This window comes from Schistocerca gregaria, chromosome X (genome assembly GCF_023897955.1).
Source record: "Schistocerca gregaria isolate iqSchGreg1 chromosome X, iqSchGreg1.2, whole genome shotgun sequence".
NCBI lineage: Eukaryota > Metazoa > Arthropoda > Insecta > Orthoptera > Acrididae > Schistocerca > Schistocerca gregaria.
Genome location: NC_064931.1, coordinates 216,785,032 through 216,809,863, shown reverse-complemented (window position 1 = coordinate 216,809,863; position 24,832 = coordinate 216,785,032). Strand labels below are relative to the sequence as shown.

General features: G+C 44.8%; 1 protein-coding gene across 1 annotated transcript in view; it reads right to left on the bottom strand.

The window, feature by feature from the left end:
• LOC126298888 (rho GTPase-activating protein 45-like) overlaps positions 1-24,832 on the bottom strand; it is a 610,977-nt gene that overhangs the window by 159,707 nt on the left and 426,438 nt on the right. The window contains exon 7 of the mRNA XM_049990422.1: positions 24,092-24,199. Coding sequence (XP_049846379.1) covers positions 24,092-24,199 — 108 coding nt within the window. The remainder of the gene's footprint in view (positions 1-24,091; positions 24,200-24,832) is intronic.

The window sequence follows — 24,832 nt, the reverse complement described above, 5'->3', positions numbered from 1 at the left end:
TTAACTGAGAAATGATAAAAAAACTACACTTCCAATTGGAATTTTTCGACAAATAAAGCATCAAATTATTCAGGAGAGATCAAATATTAATAAGAGATAATAATCCGAAAACATCACGGTTTGACCAATTCCGCCATACGTACTCCCCTTAAATGTACAGAAATTTATAATGAAGCGCTTCGCAAAACGAAGATACGTAGTAAGCTATGACTACAATATCAATGATTCACTTTTAGACTCAAACAACTCATGAAAAAGCCTGCATACTGGCGAATCAACAAAGCTTCGCTAGTATCTACGGCCGGACGACTTCTCTGGCGTAGCGGTCATAAATTATAAACACATAACAACATCGTGCATCAATCTATCAGTTAGTGATAATCGCACCGAAATGTGTATCGTAGTACTCGGTGTTATACTCAAATTAAAATTACTTGGTGACTGACAGAGGACAGAGTCGCCGGCGTGCAACCCAGCCACTCTTCACAAGGCGCTGTACGTACCTACCGGACAGGCTCTCGAGAAAGAGCTGCGACTGGATGTCGGCTGACACCTACCAATCGACTCGCTTAAACGCCAGTTACAAAGTAATTTCAATCGGAGTACAGTCGTAAAACACAGACATAAAAATGCAGAGGGTGACTTTAATTTACGCTATGTATAGATAGATATGTATAGATTCTGGTCAAGCTTCTTTGATGTCTCATGTTGCGGCAGCTGTTTACTTTGCTCCATTTGCCTGACAAATACAGCCTTTTTCATACCTGGCCAACTCATAGCTCCCATCATTGCTACGAGATGTTACACCAAACGCCAGTTTAACATGGGACAGATAACAATACATACACACATCAAAAATGATTTTCATTACCCAATTTCCCATAACTCTGAAGATAGACGTTGACTGTGGATATTGTATCAGAGACACAGTCATTTTGAACGTTCAGAGATGTCAGTAAACCCGCCCAAAGAAGTAAACAACTATGCATGAGCAACGCCTATAAGACGGAGGGGTCCGGCAGCCGATCAGTTCCAGTCACTCCACCAAGAAGGAGGTACACGGCTCATGTTGTCTGTAGTTCAACCATGCCTATACGGTCAATACCGCGGTTCGATGGCGTCCACATTGTTGTGCCAGGAAGAGCTCTCAACAAGGGAAGTGTCCAGCCGGGCATGGAGAAGATACAGAGAGACAGGAACAGTCGATGATATGCCTCGCTCGGGCCGCCCAAGGGCTACTGCTACAGTGGATGACCGCTGTCTAGGGATTATGGCTCGGAGGAACCCTGACAGCAACGCCACCATGTTGAATAATACTTTTCGTGCAGCAGAAGGACATCGTGTTACGACTCAAACTGTGCGCAGTAGGCTGCATTATGGGCAATTTCACTCCAGACGTCCATGGCGAGGTCCATCTTTGCAGCCTCGACACCATGAAGCGCGGTACCGATGGGCCCAACAACATGCCGACTGGACCAGTCAGGTTTAGCATCACGTCCTCTTCACCGATGAGTGTCGCATATGCCTTCAACCAGACAATCGTCGGAGCAACCCGGTCAGACTGAATGCCTTAGACACACTGTCAAGCGAGTGCAGCAAGGTGGAGGTTCTCTGCTATTTTGGGGTGGCATTATGTGGGGCCGACGTACGCCGCTGCTGGTCATGGAGGGCGCCGTAACGGCTGTACGATACGTGAATGCCATTCGACTGCTTACATCACGCTTGTCCGCCCTATTCTGGAGTACTGCTGTGCGGTGTGGGATCCGCATCAGATAGGACTGACGGATGACAAGGAAAAAGTACAAAGAAGGGCAGCTCGTTTTGTATGATCCCGAAGTAGGGGAGATGGTGCCACAGACATGATACGTGAAATGGAGTGGCAATCACTAAAACAAAGGCGTGTTTCGTTGTGACGGGATCTTCTCATGAAATTTCAATCACCTGTTTCCTCCTCCGATTGCAAAAACATTCTGTTGGCCTCCATCTACATAGGGAGAAATTATCATCACGACAAAATAAGAGAAATCAGGGCTCGCATAAAAATATTTAAGTGCTCGTATTTCCCATACGCCGCTCGAGAGTGGAACGGTAGAGAGACAGCTTGAAGGTGGTTCATTGAACCCTCTGCCAGGCGCTTTATTGGGAATAGCAGAGTAATCGCGTAGGTGCAGATGTAGATGCACATTGGCAGCATATGGCGAGGCAGTCGTCTTCATGGACGACAATTCGCGCCCCCATCGTGCACATCTTGTGAATGACTTGCTTCAGGAAGACGACATCGCTCGACTAGAGTGGCCAGCACGTCCTCCTGACATGAACCCTATCGAACATGCCTGGGATAGATTGAAAAGGGCTGTTTATGGACGACGTGACGCACCGACCACTGTGAGGGATCTACGAAGAATCGCCGTTGAGGAGTGGGACAATCTGGAGCAAGAGTGTCTTGATGAAGTTGTTGATAGTATGCCACGACGAATACAGGCATGCATCAATGCAAGAGGATGTGCTGCTGGGTATTAGAAGGTCTCGCTGTATTGTGGTACAACATGGTATGTGTGGTTTTCATGAGCAATAAAAAGGGCGAAAATGATGTTTATGTTGATCTCTATTCCAGTTTTCTGTACAGGTTCCGGAACTCTCAGAACCGAGGTGATGCAAAAGTTTTTTTGGTGTCTGTATATTACCCACTCATCATTACTATAATGTTGTACGTAAATCTTCTGCCTGTATAAGTCTATTTATAATTGAAAACCGTTTAAAAATCCTGACAGTAGTTCATGAAATTGGCCTTCGCATAGAGAAAAGAAACTGCAGCTGAGGACTTTAATTTATAATGTGTGTACATAACAATTTGTTTCTTCTGGTGGAAGCAATACCCCCTCCAGACCAACCTCTCCAAAACCTATGCATTATTTATAGGACGAACCGTTCACAGCTACTAACTTCATGACTTCTGCCTCACCATCTACTACCGTCCTAAACCTCTAAGTAACAAACTAAGGAATAATCCTCGACTGGCAACTAATATGGAACCCTCACCTACTAACCATCCAATAAAAAGCCCACAATAGACTAGAACTGCTTAAAATACTAACTGGCCGAACTTGAAAATTATAACCCTTCACTATCCTACATACTTACAAAACCCCGACCAGTCCTCTCTTCCGCCAATGTTGCATGCATTTCTGTCCCTCTTATGTTAGTCTCTCCATATCCTTGAATTTCATGCACTCCGCATTGTTTTCCGCAGACGCTTACCCTCCCTTACGTGGATCTTCTACAATCTCATCAAATTCCACCCTTCCACACCCATATCGAACACCACCGCATATCTTGTGCTATCCACGATCTTGGTTCCAGTCACCACATTGTTTTCCTTCTAATCACCAACGCTGGTATAATGCCGCGCGTTTACAAACAACTATCACCATCCATAAACCTGCACGCACTGCGTATCCTATTCCAACACAAGTTCAGCCGACACGCTCTCCCAGACAATGAAATCAAATGGTTCAAATGGCTCTGAGCACTATGGGACTTAACATCTATGGTCATCAGTCCCTTGAACTTAGAACTACTTAAACCTAACTAACCTAAGGACATCACACAACACCCAGGACAATGAAATCCGCTCCGACATTTATCAATCCTACGAACTATAACTTCACATCATGGCTCTCCACCTATCAAACTTATGCTCCCCCTCCAGCTTCTCACTGTCAACCCTACCTTCTTCCACTGATAACGCACAGTGGCTTGTATAACTAAATGGCTCCGAGCACTATGGGACTTAACTGCTAAGGTCATCAGTCCCCTAGAACTTAGAACTACTTAAACCTAACTAACCTAAGGACAGCACACACATCCATGCCCGAGGCAGGATTCGAACCTGCGACCATAGTGGTCGCGCGGTCCCAGACTGTAGCGCCTAGAACCGCTCGGCCACCCCGGCTGGCGCTTGTATAACTACACACGACCCGACCCCCACTGTTCTCCGCACGGTCTTATTGGGTTATATCCCCAAGATATTAATTTTTTTTTTACTTTTCAATTTGGTCACTATTTTCAGAGTCTTCTTTTCATTTTTAATGTTTGTAAAAGTTTTGGTTTTCTCCGAAGAAATTTTAATGCCATTCCTACTGACTATTTTTTTCCCTAAAAGACTGAGTTCTGTTACAGTAAATGTCACATTTTCAGAAGGTACAGCAAAGCCATCTGCAAATGTGAGACAATTTGACCGAATATTTTCGTTTTCTCTTCCCAACTTTACCGCCGAAATCTATTACTTATGCAGTTTTTAGTTCAAGTAGCTAAAAAGAACTGGTGATAGTCCATCACTTTTCCTTATACCTGTGTGTATTTCGAAGGGCTAATATTTGTTGCCATAAATTTCATTTTAGATGGTGTCTGTTAGTGTTTTACGAACTAGGTTTGCTAATTTAGATTTTGTACAAAATCCCCGAATTATTATATTCACAATTAGTCTTTCAATGGAATCAAAAATCTTTTTTCAATCAACAAACATTTCCATAATTATTATGGATTCTTTAATCTGTGACTTCAGATTAAATATTTGTTCAGAAAACAGTCTTCCCTTCCTAAAAACATCATGATTTGCACCTAAATGACTGTCCAGTGTTAATTATACTCAGTTAAGTGAAATCTTGAGAAATATTTTACATGCAGTTGGCCGCAAAGAAGTTCCTCTGTAGTTGTTAACGTCTTGTTTATTGCCTTTCTTGAGTAGTGGATGTATCAAGGCTACATTCCAATCTGCTGAGGTTTTTACTGTCATCCAGATTTGTTCATAGATAAATTTTAGCTCATTTTTTAATTTTTTGTATTAACTTTTCACTGAAGAACGGGGTATTGTACCGCTGGCAGCTCACCCTCTACCCACACGGAGTGTGGGGGCGAAGTAACAAGACAGAAAAAAACAAAATTTGTAGTGATGTGGAACGAAATGATCATATAGTTTGAGTCGTAGGTAAGGTGGCTGACGGTTCATTGGCAGAACACTGGAAAAATGCAGTCAGTTTGCAAAGGAGACTACTTACCCATCTTAGAATATTGTTGAAGTGTGTGTGGCTCGTACCCCTGCGAGCCTACTTACATAGTTTCAAGAACTGGTATTAAGCAAAGACTCTGATGATATCGTTCATCCCCTTACGTATCGATCCCTTAGTTCCAGTAAAGACATAATTGGCACTACTTACAGCACGCACAGTGGTATTTAAATAGTCATCCTTCCCTTCACCATATGGAACTGGAACGGGAAGAAAGTTTAAGAAGTTGTAGCATGCGAAATACCCTATGCCGTGAACAACGCAGTGGTTTTCACAATATACACGGTGTGAAAGAACAACATATACAAAATTTTGGGGTGTTTGGAACACATAAAATGACACTTTCTTGTGACATAAAGTCGCAGGTGCAACGTTGCCCTGCAAGGAATCCATGAAAGTTTTGACGCTTGTGATATTTAGAGACGGTGTGATGCTTTTTGTTGTTAAAGATGCTGCCGAAAATGGCGCCCTCTTACATTAATGAACAACTGGCATCTGCGTGCCAACGTATCTGACGGTGTTGTTCACAGCCATCTGATTGTGCCGTAGCTACTGCCTACCACGCTCTGCGAAGGATGTTACTGTATCTTTCTCCGTGAAGTACTAACTGAAATGTTGGAGAAGCCTCACACTTTGCCGTTGGTGCAAGAGAAGACTTAAACAATGTTTCCCCAACTGTTGGATTTGGAGGGGTGAACCGGTACCCAAGGTACCTCCAAGTTTCACCGACTTTACTTTTATGGTTTTCTTTTTGAGTGGGGAGATGAAGCGTTCTGTGCACGAGACACCGAAAGACACTCCAGAAGAGCCGCTTGCCCATTTTTGGCTGGTACTGCAGCAGTTATTCGTGATAAACCTGGTTGTTTTGAGAGTGAGATACAATCATTGGCACGCAGATGCCAGTTGTGCATTAATACAAATAAACGACATTTTCAGCAATCTCTCTAAAACAATTCATCACACTGCAGTTTGAACATCGCCTGTAAGCATCAATAGCGTGACAACATCTTGGGCGCCTAACGGGGAAACGGTGCACCTGCGACATTTTTGTTACTGAAAAAAGTGTGTCTTTTTGTTTTCCCTACTAAGTATAAAATTATGTATACGTAGTTTCTTTGTACCTTGTATTTGCGGATGCAGATGTAGGAAAAATTGAGTAAGTGACTAACAAATTCTGGAACGGTGTTCGACATAACAGACTGAACATTAATATTTTTTCATCCTCATAGCTTCAACTTAACCATGCCTGATTGTCCTTATAACATACTAAAATACTTTAGACTAACGTTCAACAGGCAACTTACGTTGTCCGTAAATCAGTTAAAGCTATTGTTGGGTTACTTCCTTCGAATAAACGGCAGCCTCTGACGACAGAGCCTAACACGTTATATACTGTTTTTAATGAATGTTTACTCCCTATTACGAGAAGATGAGCAGGAGCCTGTAGTGACATATAGCTGTAATTAAGCCATATATGTATGGCATCTAGCGGGTACGTTCTATACGAGTATTGAAATCACACTTTAAGCAACTGTCATAGTCAAGTCTAATAGTTAACTGACATTACAATTAAATCAATACCGTTAGCTGTTGGCGGGCATTGATATACATCAACGGGGACAGTTGCAAATGTGTGCCCCAACCGGGACTCGAACCCGGGATCTCCTGCTTACATGGCAGACGCTTTATCCCTCTGAGACACCGAGGGCACAGAGGATAGGGCGACTGCAGGGACTTATCCCGGCACGCTCCCCGTCAGACCCACATGCTCAACTTATAAACCACACACTACATTCGTAGTGCCCCTGCCACTATACCCATTACTCGCGACAGACAATCCAATTTGTGTGCATGCGCACTGAAGGTCATCAGCTGGTTAGCCTTAACGTTATGAAGATGGCACCTGTTCTTTCGGACATCTCCGAAAGAACACATGCCATCTTCATAATACTTAAGTGTCGCACACCTTCTGTGTATCGAACGATGCTAATTAATTGCATCTGAATGAATTCATTGACGGTAGTTATTGATTAAAGGGCACACTCGTTCGGCGAAGGATTTATAAAGTGAAGTTGTGTCAGACAAATATCTAAAAACAGTGAGAATCTACACTACTGGCCATTAAAATTGCTACACCTTGAAGAAGAGCAGATGATTAACGAGTATTCATTGGACAAAGATATTATACAAGAAATGACATGTGATTAAATTTTCACACAATTTGGGTGCATAGATCCTAAGAAATCAACACCCAGAACAACCACCTCTGGCCATAATAACGGCCTTGATACACCTGGGCATTGAGTAAAACAGAGCTTGGATGGGGTGTACAGGTACAGCTGCCCATGCAGCTTCAACACGATACCACAGTTCATCAAGAGTAGTGACTGGCGTATTGTGACGAGCCAGTGCTTTCAGTTGGTGAGAGATATGGAGAATGTGCAAGCCAGCGCATCAGTCGAACATTTTCTGTATCCAGAAAGTCCCGTACAGGACCTGCAACATGCGGTAGTGCATTATCCTGCTGAAATGTAGGGTTTCGCAGGGATCGAATCAGAGGTAGAGTCTCGAGTCGTAACACATCTGAAATGTAACGTCCACTGTTCAAAGTGCCGTCAATGCTAACAAGAGGTGACCGAGACGTGTAACCAATGGCACCCCGTACCATCACTTCGGGTGATCCGCCAGTATGGCGATGACGAATACACGCTTCCCATAATGCTGTAAACAGAACCAGGATTCATCCGAAAAAATTACGTTTTCCCATTCGTGCACCCAGGTTCGTCGTTGAGTACACCATCGCAGGCGCTCCTGTCTGAGATGCAGCGTCAAGGATAACCGCAGCCATGGTCTCCGAGCTGATAGTCCATGCTGCTGCAAACGTCGTTGAACTGTTCGTGTAGATGGTTGTTGTCTTGCAGACGTTCCCATCTGTTGACTCAGGGATCGAGACGTGGCTGCACGATCCGTTAGAGCCATGCGGATAAGATGCCTGTCATCTCGACTCCTAGTGATACGAGGCCGTTGGGATCCAGTACGGCGTTCCGTATTACCCTCCTGAACCCAACGAATCCATATTCTGCTAAAAGTCATTGGATCTCGACCAACGCTAGCAGCAATGTCGCGATACGATAAACTGCAATTGTGATAGGCTACAATCCGACCTTTAACAAAGTCGGAAACGTGAGGATTCTCATTCCTCCTCATTACACGAGGCATGACAACAACGTTTCATCGGGCAACACCGGTCAACTGTTGTTTGAGTATAAGAAATCGGTTGGAAACTTTCCTCATGTCAGTACGTTGTAGGTGTCGCCACCGCCCCCAACCTAGTGTGAATGCTCTGAAAGGCTAATAATTTTCATATCACAGCATTTTCTTCCTGTCGGTTAAATTTCTCATCTGTAGCACGTCATTTTCGTGGTGTAGGAATTTTAATGGCCAGTAGTGTAAAAGACTACATTATGAGTTGAATGAGGTGTCCGGAATCGCGGGATTGCTACGGTCGCAGGTTCGAATTCTGCTTCGGGCATGGATGTGTGTGATGTCCTTAGGTTAGTTTGGTCTGAGTAGTTCTAAGTTCTAGGGGACTGATGACCTTAGATGTTAAGTCCCATAGTGCTCAGAGCCATTTGAACCATTTTGAAAGATGCAGGGTTTAAATCGCTGGAGGTGGACACAACCATATTATCTCGTCTAATTTCAAATGTATGAAGGCTATTATGGAAGTAAGGAAGAAGGAAGATTAGATATTGACGTCCCACCGGCAGTGCGATCATTACAGACGGAGCACAAGCTCGGATTAAAAAAGGATGGGGCAGGAATTTGACTATGCCTTTTTCAAAGGAACCCTCTAGGCATTCGCCTGGAGTGATTTAGGGAAACCATGAAAAATGAAACTCTGGATGGCCGGACGGGGTTTTGAACCATCGGCCTCCCGAAAGCGGCTCCAACGCGCTCAACACTGCGACTCCTCGGTCGGTGTTGTAAAAGTAATAGACTTTCTACAAGAATAAAGTGACTTTGTTTAGTGTTCATCGTGTCAGCAGTATGTATTGCGTAGTACAAATGGTAATCCAGGTCAATATTGTACGAAGTTGGAGAAAAATAACGTAATATTAGCACTGTTATTGTCCTTCGAGCAAAGTCTGAAACGAAAATCATGGCGTACTCAAGTGGACGAGCATCAGTGAATAAGAATTCTTTCTGGAGTAAACGTTAAGAGTTTGAGCAAACTACAATGAGTCATGTTCGGTTTGTATTGGCTGGTGTCACTCGTGCCCCACTGGTTGTCCGTCTTCTGGCGAATCATCAATGCATGTCCGCGTCCTCACCGCTTTTGCGCTAGGAGTAGAGAGAGTATTCATTTGTTGTTTTCTATGGGAATTGCTAAGTACTTTTGTTGTTGGATTGATGGATCTTATGGGCGCTCAGCATCAAGATCATCAACGCTTTTGTTGTTGATATGACTTCTGTGAATGGTGGAGTCGTACGAAGAGAATGTAATGTTGGTAATAGAAGAATGTGAATCTCATAATTGCTTACAGGACACAAAAGATAAGGAGCACAAATTCCGAAGATAATCATATATGATCGACAGAAAATTGCCGAAACTCTCAATGGCCCAACTGGGGACATGAGCAAGACGATAGATTTATCAGTTCATTCCAGCAGGTGAAACTGGAGTAAATGACAGATGGGTTTTTAATTATTTTATTAAAAAGGAGTTGCATTATAAATTTTGTTCATGGTGTGGGTTCCTGTAGTCATGTCCTAGTTCATGAACCACGAGCAACGTACGAGTGGCCAAGTAAGTGGTCCCGACAGTCGGGATACCAGTTACTTTGGAATAAGGCTGGGCATCTCGGACATATTCTGAGCCGTGGTCACCTTTGTGCTCATACGGCAAAGACTACCAAATCCACCGGTTATACCCTCAACCGTTAGGGGTAAAACTCAATGGGACTCGGGGCAAGTAAGGCTAGCAACCTGCTTCCCTGGTACTGTAAATATGATGCTGGAAACAATCAGAGCAAAATGCATCGGACCTTTGGAGGTGACGGAGTCCCACCTCTAACTGGCAAACCAGGGACTCCTAAGATACGACTTGGCAAACAAATGGTAATAAGATGGGGAGCTATTAATATCAATGGGGGCTACTCTGGGAAGAAGGTAGAGCTGGCAGAGGCTGCAAGTAAGATGGGGCTGGACGTTTTAGCTGTTAGTGACATTCGGGTAAGGGGTGAGAAAGAAGAGGAAGCGGGAGAATACAAGGTCTACGTGTCAGGAGTCAAAGCAGGAATAGAAAAATGGGGTGTATGGCTTCACATCAGGAAAGAAATGGAACCCAGCGTATTTGCAGTAAGGTATGTAAACGAACGACTGATGTGGATAGATTTGACAGTGTCTAGCAAGAAAATTAGAATTGTGTCACTATATTCGCATTGTGAAGGGACAGATCCAGATAAGATGGATAGTTTTTATGAGGCACTCAGTGATGTAGTTATTAGAGCAAAGGACAAGGACAGTGTTCTGCTCATGGGTGATTTTAATGCCAAGATTGGAAATCGAAAAAAATGGTTCAAATGGCTCTGAGCACTATGGGACTCAACTGCTGTGGTCATTAGTCCCCTAGAACTTAGAACTACTTAAACCTACCTAACCTAAGGACATCACACACATCCATGCCCGAGGCAGGATTCGAACCTGCGACCGTAGCAGTCCCATGGTTCCGGACTGCGCGCCTAGAACCGCGAGACCACCGCGGCCGGCGGAAATCGAAAAGAAGGGTATGAAAAGGTTATGGGTAAATTGGGAGAGGATATGGAGGCCAACAGGAACGGGGAACAACTCTTGGATTTCTGTGCCAGTATGGGCCTAGTAATCACAAACTCCTTTTTTAAACATAAGAACATTCACCGGTATACTTGGGAAGGCAGGGGAACCGGATCTGTCATTGACTGTATAATAACAGATCAGGAATTCAGGAAGGCTGTGAGGGACACACGTGTATTCAGGGGATTCTTTGATGACACTGATCACTATTTAATCTGCAGTGAATTTGGGATTGTGAGGCCTAAAGTGCAGGAGGTCAGGTCCATATGTAGGAGGATAAGAGTGGAGAAACTTCAGGATAAGGAAATCAGGCACAAGTACATAACAGCGATCTCAGAAAGGTACCAGTTAGTTGAGTGTAGTCAATTAAAGTCATTGGAAAAGGAATGGACAAGGTACAGGGACACAGTACTAGAAGTGGCTAAAGAATTTCTTAGAATAATAGTGTGTAAAAGTAGGATGAAGCAAACAGCTTGGTGGAATGACACAGTCAAGGCAGCCTGTAAAAGGAAGAAGAAGGCGTATCAAAAATGGCTACATACTAGAACTCAGGTAGACAGAGAAAGTTATGTTGATGAAAGAAACAAAGCCAAACAGATAATTGCAGCATCCAAGAAGAAATCTTGGGAGACTTTGGAAACAGGTTGGAGACTATGGGTCAAGCTGCTGGAAAACCATTCTGGAGTGTGATTAGCAGTCTTCGAAAGGGAGGTAAGAAGGAAATGACAAGTATTTTGGACAGCTCAGGAAAACTGCTGGTGATTGCTGTGGATGCCTTGGGAAGATGGGGGGAATATTTTGAAGAGTTGCTGAATGTAGGTGAAAATAAGATCATCAACGTTTCAGATTTTGAGGTAGAATGGGACAGGAATGATGATGGAAATAGGATCACATTTGAGGAAGTGGAGAAAATGGTCAGTCGATTGCAGTGCAATAAAGCAGCTGGGGTGGATGAAATTAAGTCTGAACTCATCAAATACAGTGGAATGTCAGGTCTTAAATGGCTACACAGGATAATTGAAATGGCCTGGGAGTCGGGACGGGTTCCATCAGACTGGACAAAAGCAGTAATCACACCAATCTTTAAACATGGAAACGGAAAAGATTGTAACAACTACAGAGGTATCTCTTTAATCAGCGTTGTGGGTAAAATCTTCTTAGGTATTGTTGAAAGGAAAGTGCGAGTATTAGTTGAGGACCAATTGGATGAAAATCAGTGTGGGTTTAGGCCTCTTAGTGGTTGTCAGGACCAGATCTTTAGCTTACGGCAAATGAGTGGAATAGGGAATTGTATCTATGCTTTATAGATCTAGAAAAGGCATATGACCGGTTTCCTAAGAGGAAGTTATTGTCTGTTCTACGAGATTATGGAATAGGATGCAAACTTTTGCAAACAATTAAAGGTCTTTACATGGATAGTCAGGCAGCAGTTAGAGTTGACGGTAAATTAAGTTCATGGTTCAGAGTGGTTTCAGGGGTGAGACAAGGCTGCAACCTGTCTCCACTGTTGTTCATATTATTAATGGATCATATGTTGAAAACAATAGACTGGCTGGGTGAGATTAAGATATGTGAACACATAATAAGCAGTCTTGCATATGCGGATGACTTAGTTGTGATGGCAGATTCGAATGAAAGTTTGCAAAGTAATATTTCAGAGCTAGATCAGAAATGTCTGGACTATGGTATGAAAATTAGCATCTCCAAAACGAAAGTAATGCCAGTAGGAAAGAAATATAAACGGATTGAGTGCCAAATAGGAGGAACAAAGTTAGAACAGGTGGATGGTTTCAAGTACTTAGGATGCATAGTCTCACAGGATGGCAACATAGTGAAAGAACTGGAAGCGAGGTGCAGCAAAGCTAATGCAGTGAGCGCTCAGCTACGATCCACTCTCTTCTGCAAGAAGGAAGTCAGTACTAAGACTAAGTTATCTGTGCACCGCTCAATTTTTCGACCAACTTAGTTGTATGGGAGCGAAAGCTAGGTAGATTCAGGTTACCTTATCAACAAGGTTGAGGTTACGGATATGAAAGTAGCTAGGATGATTGCAGGTACTAGTAGATGGGAACAATGGCAGGAGGGTGTCCACAATGAGGAAATCAAAGAAAAACTGGGAATGAACTCTATAGATGTAGCAGTCAGGGAGAACAGGCTTAGATGTTGGGGTCATGTTACACGCATGGGAGAAGCAAGGTTACCCAAGAGACTCATGGGTGCAGCAGTAGAGGGTAGGAGGTGTCGGGGCAGACCAAGGAGAAGGTACCTGGATTCGGTTAAGAATGATTTTGAGGTTGTGGTGTCACCGCCAGACACCACACTTGCTAGGTGGTAGCCTTTAAATCGGCCGCGTCCCGTAGTATACGTCGGACCCGCGTGTCGCCACTATCAATGATTGCAGACCGAGCGCCGCCACACGGCAGGTCTAGAGAGACTTCCTAGCACTCGCCCTTGTTGTACAGTCCACTTTGCTAGCGACGGCTCACTGACTTCTACGCTCTCATTTGCCGAGACGATATTTAGCATAGCCTTCAGCTACGTTATTTGCTACGACCTAGTAAGGTGCCATGATCAGCTTCTATTGATATTGTAAATCATGTACCGTCAAGAGCGACGTTCGTCATTAATGGATTAAAGTTAAGTATTCCACCAGCTACGTCCGTTTTTCTCAATTCTAATTCCCTTGCCATGTTCCAGACCTCACGCCAGCGTGCGAGAGCTAAAACGCGTGCATTTCGGCCTCCTTTAGTTATACGGGTTGGCTCTCCTGACAACCACAACATTGGCGACGAGAGTAAAAGTGTTCTTATCTAAATTGCCCTGATTTACTTGTGTAATGGCTTCGCCACAATTTCCAGATGTACTGTCCGAATTTTATCGCTTACAGAATCAGCAGACGCGGGCCTTACTGGATGCCCTTGGACAGCTCGTCCAGGGTCAACGTGCGATGCAAAACGATGTGGCAGCAGCCGCCTCACCGCTAACGCAGCCACAACACGCAGTTGCATCCACTTTTCGACCTTTTGATGCTGCACTGGAAAGCTGGACGGAGTGGTCACGCCAATTTGGATTCCATCTCGCCGCCTACAGAATTCAAGGTAACGAGCGGCAGCCTTTTCTGCTTTCTTCAGTAGGCGTGACCACGTACCGTGTGATAGTCAAATTATTTCCCCGACGCGACGTAGCAACTATGTCGTACGAAGAAATTTTGTCTGCATTCGATGCATATTTCAAGGAATCAGTCAATGTAGTTTCGAAAAGGTATACCTTCTTTCGTACAAAACGTATGGCAGGTCAGACTAATCGGGAGTGGGTTGCAACCTTGCATGGCCTTACTAGGTATTGTGCTTTTGAGTGTCAATGTGGACTCCCTTATGCAGATACTATGGTACGTGATGCAATTGCACAGAACGTTTCTGATGTTCGTATAAGGGAACAGATTTTGAAACTAGTAAATCCCTCCCTTCAACAAGTGATGGACATATTGGATCGGCAGGACACACTTGACTTTGCTCAGGAATCATTTGAAACTTCGCCAGCAGTGTCAGGTTAACCGACCCACCGGGCGAGCTGCACGAAACAGTAAACAGCCCTCGCGTCCGGCCGCACCGCTGCCGCCAGGCTCTCAGCCACGTGTACCGCGACGGCAAGCTAATGCAGTTATCAAATCATGCTCGCGGTGTGCTACTACACATTCGCGTAAGAATTGCCCGTCACGCCAAGCTATTTGATTTTATTGTAATAAAAAAGGACACGTTCACAGTGTTTGCCAGAAAAAGCTCAGAAAGGAAGCTCAAAACCATTCCAGGCCCTTTGCTTCGCGCTGGAATCGTAATCGAACCAAGGATACTCAGGCTCGCTAACCTTCGCCCATGGAAATTCATGTAGTTCATTCCACTCCACCCAGTGCCTCTCTCTCTCGCAGTGACTGTGTTCGTCCCAAAAATAGTGTGCGTCGACATCCCCGGAACTCCCGTCAAGTCGCAAGTGATTATGTACCAGTGTCAGTTCACACTGCACGAGACAGTCGCTCTTGTCAGCAGGACAGTAAACTTTTTGTAGACTTGGACATTAACGGCAAAGTGATACTATTCCAGCTCGATACAGGAGCTGCAGTTTCACTGATCAATCAAGACACTTACAAACTGCTGTGCACACCTCCGTTGCGTACCGCAAATGTTAAGCTAAGCAGCTATTCAGGTCAATGTATCCCTGTGTTAGGACAGTGCAGCCTTCTTGCAACTTACAATGGACAAACAAAACTTGTCATTTTACGTCCTTCGTTCTTCTTCTACAGTGAACTTGTTTGGTTTCGATTTATTTCAGTTGTTAAACTTATCTATAGTAAACAAGGTCCTATCAGTGAACCGGACTATGCCTTCAGACAGTGTTTCTCGTTTATGTGAAGAATTTGCAGACATTTTTGCACCGGGCCTCGGTTGCGCTACGAACTATAAAGCACATTTGGAACTGAAAGTAAACGCGCAACCGAAATTTTTCAGAGCGCGCAATGTTCCCCACGCATTGCTTGATGAGGTCGCAAAAACATTACACGATTTGGAATCACAAGGTGTGATTGAACGTGTGCAGGCTTCTCTCTGGGCATCACCCTTAGTAATTTTGCCAAAGCCGTCCGGCAAATTGAGACTTTGTGTGGACTTCAAGACAACAGTGAATCCAGAACACGTGATTGCAACTTTTCCTTTACCCCGCCCGAAATATCTTTTAGACAACTGTGCCCGGGTAAATATTTTTCGAAGTTGGACCTCGCAGATGCGTACTAGCAAATACCGGTGGACGAAGAATCCCAGCGCGTTTTGGTGGTTAACACGCATCTTGGGTTGTATCAATTCAAACGACTGCCATTCGGGTGTGCATCCGCTCCTGCATTGTTTCAGCAATATCTACAAACTTTTTGTGCGTCGGTCCCTACTGCAGCAAATTATCTGGACGATATTGTGATCTACGGAAAGACGGAAGACGAACATTTGGCCAATCTCAGAACATTATTTCAGGTCTTGCGACAAAATGGTCTTTGCTTGCGGAAGGACACATGTGTGTTTTTTGCTCGGGACTTGCCATATTTGGGACATGTACTCAATGCCCAAGGCATACATCCCAGTCCAACGCAGCTCCGTACCATACAAGACTTGCCGTCGCCGCAGAATTTGAAGCAGCTACAGTGTGCTGGGAAAAATCAACTATTATCATAAATATATTCCGCATGCCTCTTCCATTTCAGCTCCGCTTCATCGCCTACGCCGTAAGGGTGTTCCGTTCGTCTGGAAGACGGAATGCGAACGCGCCTTTCGCCAGTTGAAATCGGCGTTGCTTTCCAATACTTGCCTTACGCCACTCGATCCCCGGAAGCCTCTTTTGTTGATGGTGGATGCATCAGATTTCGGGATCGGAGCTGTGCTTGCGCACAAAGATGGATCGCAAGATCGCCCTATTGCCTTTGCGCCCAAATTGCTCTCGTCTGCTCAAAGAAATTATTCACAGGTCGAGAAAGAAGCATTGGCTCTCGTATTTGGTTAAAAAAATGGTTCAAATGGCTCTGAGCACTATGGGACTCAACTGCTGTGGTCATCAGTCCCCTAGAACTTAGAACTACTTAAACCTAACTAACCTAAGGACATCACACACATCCATGCCCGAGGCAGGATTCGAACCTGCGACCGTAGCAGTCGCACGGTTCCGGACTGCGCGCCTAGAACCGCGAGACCACCGCGGCCGGCGCCCGTATTTGGTGTTACAAAGTTTCATGATTTCTTGTATGGTCGTCACATTACCGTAATCACAGACCACAAACCTTTGACATCGCTTTTTCATCCGACCGAGCCTGTACCTTCACGTACAGCGCAGAAATTCATTCGCTGGTCTATTTTCCTCCCGCAGTACAGATACGATATCTTGTATCGGTCCCCTGCTAAGCACGGAAACGCCGATGCGTTATCCCGCTTACCTGTTGCTGAGGATAGGGCATTCGATTCCTCCGAAATTACTTGCATGTTCATTGATGCGAAAACCGATGACGTGGTCGAATCGTTTCCGATTGATTTTCGTCGTGTAGCTACAGCCACAGCTGCCGACCCTGTCCTTGCTCCCGTTCTGCGTTTTGTTGCTACGCAATGGCCCTTGTCAAAGTCACGGATCGGGGACCCGTTGGTTCGCCGATGTTTTGCTCACAAGGAGAGACTTTTTGTACGACATGGTGTATTGCTGTTGCGTTCTGATAATGATCAGTCCAGGGTCGTGGTACCACGTTCGTTACAGTCCTTTGTCTTACAGCTTCTCCACCAAGGACATTGGGGTATAGTGAGAACGAAACATCTTGCTCGTCAGCACTGTACTTGGTTCGGAATCGATGCCGCAATTACGAATATGTGCTCTTCTTGCATGGTGTGTGCCGAACAACAATCAGCACCACCACGGAAATTCTTTGCATGGCCAAAAGCCACTTCCCCTTGGCAACGCTTACACATCGATTTTGTTGGTCCATTCTGGAATGCTCGATGGTTGGTTGTGGTAGAATCATTCAGTAACTTTCCTTTTGTTGTCCGGATGTCTTCCACGACGTCATCTGCCACCATCCATGCGTTATCTGCTATCTTTTGCATTGAAGGTCTTCCACTATTGATTACGACAATGGACCACAATTCATGTCCGCTGATTTGTCATTCTGCACGGCTAATGGTATTCAACATCTGACGTCCGCGCCGTTTTCGCCACAGTCAAACGGTGCCGCTGAACGATTGGTTAGGACTTTCAAGTCACAGATGTTGAAGTTGAGAGTCGCAGTCTCGGGAGGACGCGTTATTGCTCTTTTTGTCCTCGTATCGCTCTCAGCCCCGCCATGGTCGCTCGCCGGCTGAGTTGCTCCACGGTCGCCCTCATCGAACCTTGATGTCTTTGCTACATCCGCCGCATCAGGTGCCTGTGCAGCGGCAGACACCTGCTTTTGCTCCGGGCGACGTTGTCTACTATCGCCACTATCGAGGTTCATGGCGTTGGCTCGAAGGGCGCATTCTTCGCTGCATCGGACGCGCTATGTATCTGGTTTTGGGGGCCTCTGGTGAGGTGTGTCGGCATCTCAATCAGCTGCGCCTCTGTCGACGCACGGGATCTGTTGCTCCCCGTCTGCTTTCAGCAACGGAACCGTCCGGTCAGCGCCCCGGGGACCCATCTACTGGCTCGCCTCAGCCCCAGGTGTTACCGATGCTGCCTTCCATTTTGCCCCATGGCGACTCGCCGCCGCCGCCGCCGCCGCCGCTGCCTGTTCTCCCGCCGGCGACGCCCGCAGTGGACGCGTCGCTGCAGCCGTCGGGCGCCTCCCTGGGTCACGCGCCGCCGATCGCTTCCCGGGACCAGTTGTCCTCCGACATGGAGCTCTTGCCCGCTCCGGACCATATGTCGTCTTCGCCCGTCGGGTGCCCCGGCCCGATGGAGGTCGACCCTTCGGCCCCTCCTGTCTCTCTACGGGCGCATACACCGCATGTTGGCGTGTACCCTGGAGCAGGTTTTCAGGCGTTTCCTAGCTCCCCGCGGTCCGAATGGCAGGGTGCGGGTGGCACAGCCTCGCCTGTTGTTAGGTTTCCCTCGTCGCATACGTCAACATGCGGTCCTCCCCACGGCGGGCGGAAGCCTTATGCTACAACTGTACTCAGGTTTGCGGGGGAGCAATGTGGTGTCACCGCCAGACACCACACTTGCTACGTGGTAGCCTTTAAATCGGCCGCGTCCGGTAGTATGAGTCGGACCCGCGTGTCGCCACTATCAATGATTGCGGACCGAACGCCGCCACACGGCAGCGGCAGGTCTAGAGACTTCCTAGCACTCGGCCCAGTTGTACAGCCGACTTTGCTAGCGATGGTTCACTGACTTCTACGCTCTCATTTGCCGAGACGATATTTAGCATAGCCTTCAGCTACGTTATTTGCTACGACCTAGCAAGGCGCCATGATCAGCTTCTATTGATATTGTACATCATGTACCGTCAAGAGCGACGTTCGTCATTAATGGATTAAAGTTAAGTATTCCACCAGCTACGTCCGTTTTTCTCAATTCTAATTCCCTTGCCATGTTCCAGACCTCACGCCAGCGTGCGAGAGCTAAAACGCGTGCATTTCGGCCTCCTTTAGTTATACGGGTTGGCTCTCCTGACAACCACAACAGAAGTAATAGGTTTAACATCAGAAGAGGCACTATACAGCGGAATACATCAAGTAGCCTATGTGATAAGTTACATGTATCTTTCATATTTATTTAATCATATTTAATTGGACTTGTCTTATTTATATGTATTTTAATAAAATCCTAGAAGTGCTTCACGTATATCACTCCATACCTCCATACCTCAAGACCTGTCTAAGATACAGCAGCAATTGAAATGCGATTTTGTATACGATGGTCGTAGTCCTTTCAATAACTCACTGCTCCGTGCCTTGTCGTACTGCAACCTAATGTGTTGTATTTCAGAGCGAACCTGCATACAATACTGCTGTGGTAACATGGAACGTTGAAATACATGAAGAAAACTGACAGTTTCACTTACTTCAAACAAAGCCTATTGTTTCATTACAGAGAGGGTATAACTGATCGCGACAAGATTATCGAAGTTGGTAAAATAAACATGAAGAGTGGATTGTTAGCAGTGTTATTTGGCGTATATTTTCTAACTACATTCAGAAACAGAAAACTGGTTCACCAAGCAAATGCTGTTAGATTACCTGACGTAAATGAAAGAATGTTGGCTACAGTCGTATTGCAATTTTTGCTTTACGTATTACGAAGTAAATTGGTTTTAGTCGAGAATTACCCTGCTTTACTAAACTGAGTAGCAGTCGAAAATAAGTAATCGAAAGAAGTGAAAACTAACGAAGGTAATGAATTAATGCAGACACTGTTTTGAATGAACGTACAGTTCCAAGTAGTCTTTCTGTGGCCGCGCGGTTAGGGGCGTCATGTCTCTAATCGTGCGGCCTCTCCCGCCGGAGGTTAGAGTCCTCCCTCGGGCATGGGTGTGAGTGTTGTCCTTAGCGTTAAGTTAGTGTAAGTAGTGTAAAAGTCTAGCGACCGATGGCCTCAGCAGTTTGGTCCCTTAGGAATTCACACACACAGTCTTTCTGTTTGCCAAATATCGAACCGACAGTTGGTTTTCAGAGACAAATGATATTTATGGGCTGTCCATTTTCTGCCTGGTTCTACTTGTACATCGTAACTATAGTACTGCAGATAAGCTGTTAACTGAAAAACAGTATAGTAACATGTAACTTAAATGTACCATATGATAGATTATTAATTGTGAATTTTACTTTCCTTGAAAAATGTCTGTGACACTCTGATATCATGTAGCCTCTGCATCCCATTTCGTTATTTAGAATGCAAACAGGCTGTGAAGATATGTAATAACAATATTACATGGTAAAAGTGAATAAACTGTTTTGAGAAAAGCATTAGCTAACAAAAGTAACACAAATGAAGTAAATTACACAAACTGTGCTTGTGTTGGCCTTCTAGTGGTCTCGTAGTCGACGGGACAACAGCTCTTACTCTTCTTTCAGCTTAGTGTGCATACGTTTGCTATCTTATAGTTTACGAAAGTAGCATATGTCTGGTTTTCAGCAATGTCTGTCTAGCTTGTGGCATATCAGCTAGAGCATAGCTTTTCTGCTCAGCTGCAATCACGAGGCTGAGTCTCGATTTCAGATCTTTCCAGCACAGGAAATTGTCATATGGCTGTTGGAAAATGAACCTCATCCGTTTCTATCGATACCCAGAAACGAAAATCCTTAGACCACTGTGATGTCAGGGAAATAGTGATACCTGTGCTTGTCCAAGAATCCTTCGTGCTGTATCAGTGTCGGACGATAAGACGGACATGGAGTATATACAGGGTGTTACAAAAAGGTACGGCCAAACTTTCCTGAAACATTACTCACACACAAATAAAGAAAAGATGTTATGTGGACATGTGTCGGGAAACGCTTAGTTTCCATGTTAGAGCTCATTTTAGTTTCGTCAGGATGTACTGTACTTCCTCGATTCACCGCCAGTTGGCCCAATTGAAGGAAGGTAATGTTGACTTCGGTGCTTGTGTTGACATGCGACTCATTGCTCTACAGTACTAGCATCAAGCACATCAGTACGTAGTATCAACAGGTTAGTGTTCATCACGAACGTGGTTTTGCAGTCAGTGCAACGTTTACAAATGCGGAGTTGGCAGATGCTCATTTGATGTATGGTTTAGCACGGGACAATAGCCGTGGCGCGGTACGTTAGTATCGAGATAGATTTCCAGAACGAAGGTGTCCCGACAGGAAGACTTCTAAGCAATTGATCGGCGTCTTAGGGAGCACGGAACATTCCAGCCTATGACTCGCGACTGGGGAAGACCTAGAACGACGAGGACACCTGCAATGGACGAGGCAATTCTTCGTGCAGTTGACGATAACCCTAATGTCAGCGTCAGAGAAGTTGCTGCTGTACAAGGTAATGTTGACCACGTCACTGTATGGAGAGTGCTACGGGAGAACCAGTTGTTTCCGTGCCATGTACAGCGTGTGCAGGCACTATCAGCAGCTGATTGGCCTCCACGGGTACACTTCTGCGAATGGTTCATCCAACAATGTGTCAATCCTCATTTCAGTGCAGATATTCTCTTTACGGATGAGGCTTCATTCCAACGTGATCAAATTCTAAATTACAACAATCAGCATGTGGGCTGCCGAGAATCCGCACGCAATTGTGCAATCACGTCATCAATACAGATTTTCTGTGAACGTTGGGGCAGGCATTGTTGGTGATGTCTTGATTGGGCCCCATGTTCTTCCGCCTACGCTCAATGGAGCACGTTGTCATGATTTCATACGGGATACTCTACCTGTGCAGCTAGAACATGTGCCTTCACAAGTACAACATGTGGTTCATGCACGATGGAGCTCCTGCACATTTCAGTCGAAGTGTTCGTACGCTTCTCAACAGATTCGGTGACAGATGGATTGGTAGAGGCGGACCAATTCCATGGCCTCCACGCTCTCCTGACCTCAACCCTCTTGACTTTCATTTATCGGGGTTCTTGAAAGCTCTTGTTTATGCAACCCCGGTACCAAATGTAGACTATTAGTGCTCGTATTGTGGACGGCTGTGATACAATACGCCATTCTCGAGGGCTGCATCAGCGCATCAGGGACTCCATGCGACGGAGGGTGGATGCATGTATCCTCGCTAACGGAGGACATTTTGAACATTTCCTGTAACAAAGTGTCTGAATCACGCTGGTACGTTCTGTTGCTGTGTGTTTCCATTCCATGACTAATGTGATTTGAAGAGAAGTAATAAAATGAACTTTAACATGGAAACTAAGCGTTTCCGGACACATGTCCACATCACATATTTTCTTTCTTTGTGTGTGAGGAATGTTTCCTGAAAGTTTGGCCGTACCTTTTTGTAACACCCTGTATATCCGCATTACCGGACACTAATGTCGTAGGAGGCCGCATGTCGTATCTTTCCTGAACACTGAGTGTTTGTATGTCTAGTGCACTCCTTCGTTTCTTTTAAGCTATATAAAAAAATAAGCAGTTCTAGGCAGACTAGATATTTAATCCACGTTACAAGGAAAATTAGAGATTTTGTGCCCAGTGAAAGATCTGGTCACAGTTCTCCTGGAATTTGTAAAACTTCCTCTGAATGCTGTAGCAGTTACATCGTTAAGTCTGTACTTAAAATTTCATAACGCTGAACAAAGCACCGACGCCATATTTCATATGGAGATTTTCACTTATATGTTGGCGAACTCAGACAAATAAAACCTACGATTATGTTTGATGAAACGAAGATCTTATCCCACGCATCTACGCAGTGGTTTCTGTCATTAGTGAAGCCTTAGAGAACAGTATGTGCAACAATTTTAACGCCGACAGCATCTACACCGGAAGTGATGCATGGGAACGGGGGCTCGATACTGAAAGAGGACAGAGAAATAAGCAGTTTTCCATCGTCAAATGTAATGAGTACTGCTACTGATGTTGTACTATAGCTATTGACGTCATTTCTGGTAGCATATAGAAGTTTGTGAGTTCGTGACGTCTCCATGACATGATTCGGCCAACTACATCCGAAAGTACCTCGGGGTCTATTAGTACGAAAGGTCCATCCCGATGATGACGAAAGAGAGTCAGTGACAGCTTGAATATATAAACGAATCTGATGCGGCAAGAAAACCAGGAAAATTTATCCAGTAATCTCTCCTACCATACAAGATTTGCCGGCCATCTGACAATAAGTTATCGAATATTTCCGTGTAATAGTGGCCTTGAAAGAATGTGTTGAAGCTCTTCGCTCATTTACTGATGTGTGTCCGAGCCTCTTGGGACAAGAACATTGGAGTGTTGCAAGAGCAAGTGAAACTGCCTCTCTGGACTAAACAATGGGTTCTGTATGCATATTGTACGAATGCAAGAGTTCATTTGTAATGGCCGTTTTGGGCGAAGATAGCAATGTGTTCCCATCCAGGTTTCCTCTCGTTGATTGAGGAACCAAGACTGATCTAGAAATAGATGAAGGCTTACAGATTCATATTCATAGTCGAAGGAAGAAACAAAAAGACTTATCAGTAGATCAACAGTTTTACGAATAATAAATCCAACTCTTAGTTGTTAATAATGAGCTGGTTTATGAACTTCACGGTTCGCGTATTACAAGACATTCTCAGTCTAGAAAGAAGGTATTGTAGTGCACCACAGAAGAGCGAAGAGTTTTGCAGTTTATGGGCTACGGGTCGGTTTGTATTTGAGGAGAAAATTAGAGACTTGATCTCATTTACTTAAATGGAATACGACCTGTGTTTAGAAAATAAGTTTCAGCGTAAATTCGATAGAAGACTACGACCTTCTTAGAGGCTTGATGGCGATTTAAACTTTTAGTACCATGGGCTCCTGATGTGTTAAATTTCTCACTGCTGCTACTGCATATTTAGTGATGTATCTGTTATGATCTGTGATCGTCGACCTGCTCTGTGGGGGATGTGTTGTTCTTAGTTGGTCGTCGGAATTTCGTATTTTGTAGGCAGGCTTACGTCAGTTAGACAAAATAATACACGAGATTATCAAAACTGAGATAATATTTGTCACATCGGATATCTGAGACGGAAGACACAGAATCGGACTGAAAAAATATTTCTGACTCACCTGCACGTACTTCTTCTCCAACTGACAGCAGACCGTCTGGCTGTTGTTACACAGCTCTACGTCGTGGTCCAGCGCCGTCGAATACTCAGACTGGAAAGGGAGATTACTCTGAAACAAAGGAATAACATTTCGTAGTAATACTTTTAAATACTGTTATTATCATTGCTAGTATATATTTTGTTTTGTTCCATTTCATCTCTGTTAATAACATGGTGGGGCACAGAGTAATAAGGATTATGCAGATTTCTTGAATTCGTCTTTACTTTTACAGTTCGCAGATGATGCTGTAATTTACCGTCTAGTAAGGTCATCCGAAGACCAGTATCAGCTGCAAAGCGATTTAGAAAAGATTGCTGTATGGTGTGTCAGGTGGCAGTTGACGCTAAATAACGAAAAGTGTGAGATGATCCACATGAGCTCCAAAAGAAATCCGTTGGAATTCGATTACTCGATAAATAGTACAATTCTCAAGGCTGTCAATTCAACTAAGTACCTGGGAGTTAAAATTATGAACAACTTCAGTTGGAAGGACCGCATAGATAATATTGTCGGGAAGGCGAGCCAAAGGTTGCGTTTCATTGGCAGGACACTTAGAAGATGCAACAAGTCCACTAAAGAGACAGCTTACACTACACTCGTTCGTCCTCTGTTAGAATATTGCTGCGCGGTGTGGGATCCTTACCAGGTGGGATTGACGGAGGACATCGAAAGGGTGCAAAAAAAGGCAGCTCGTTTTGTATT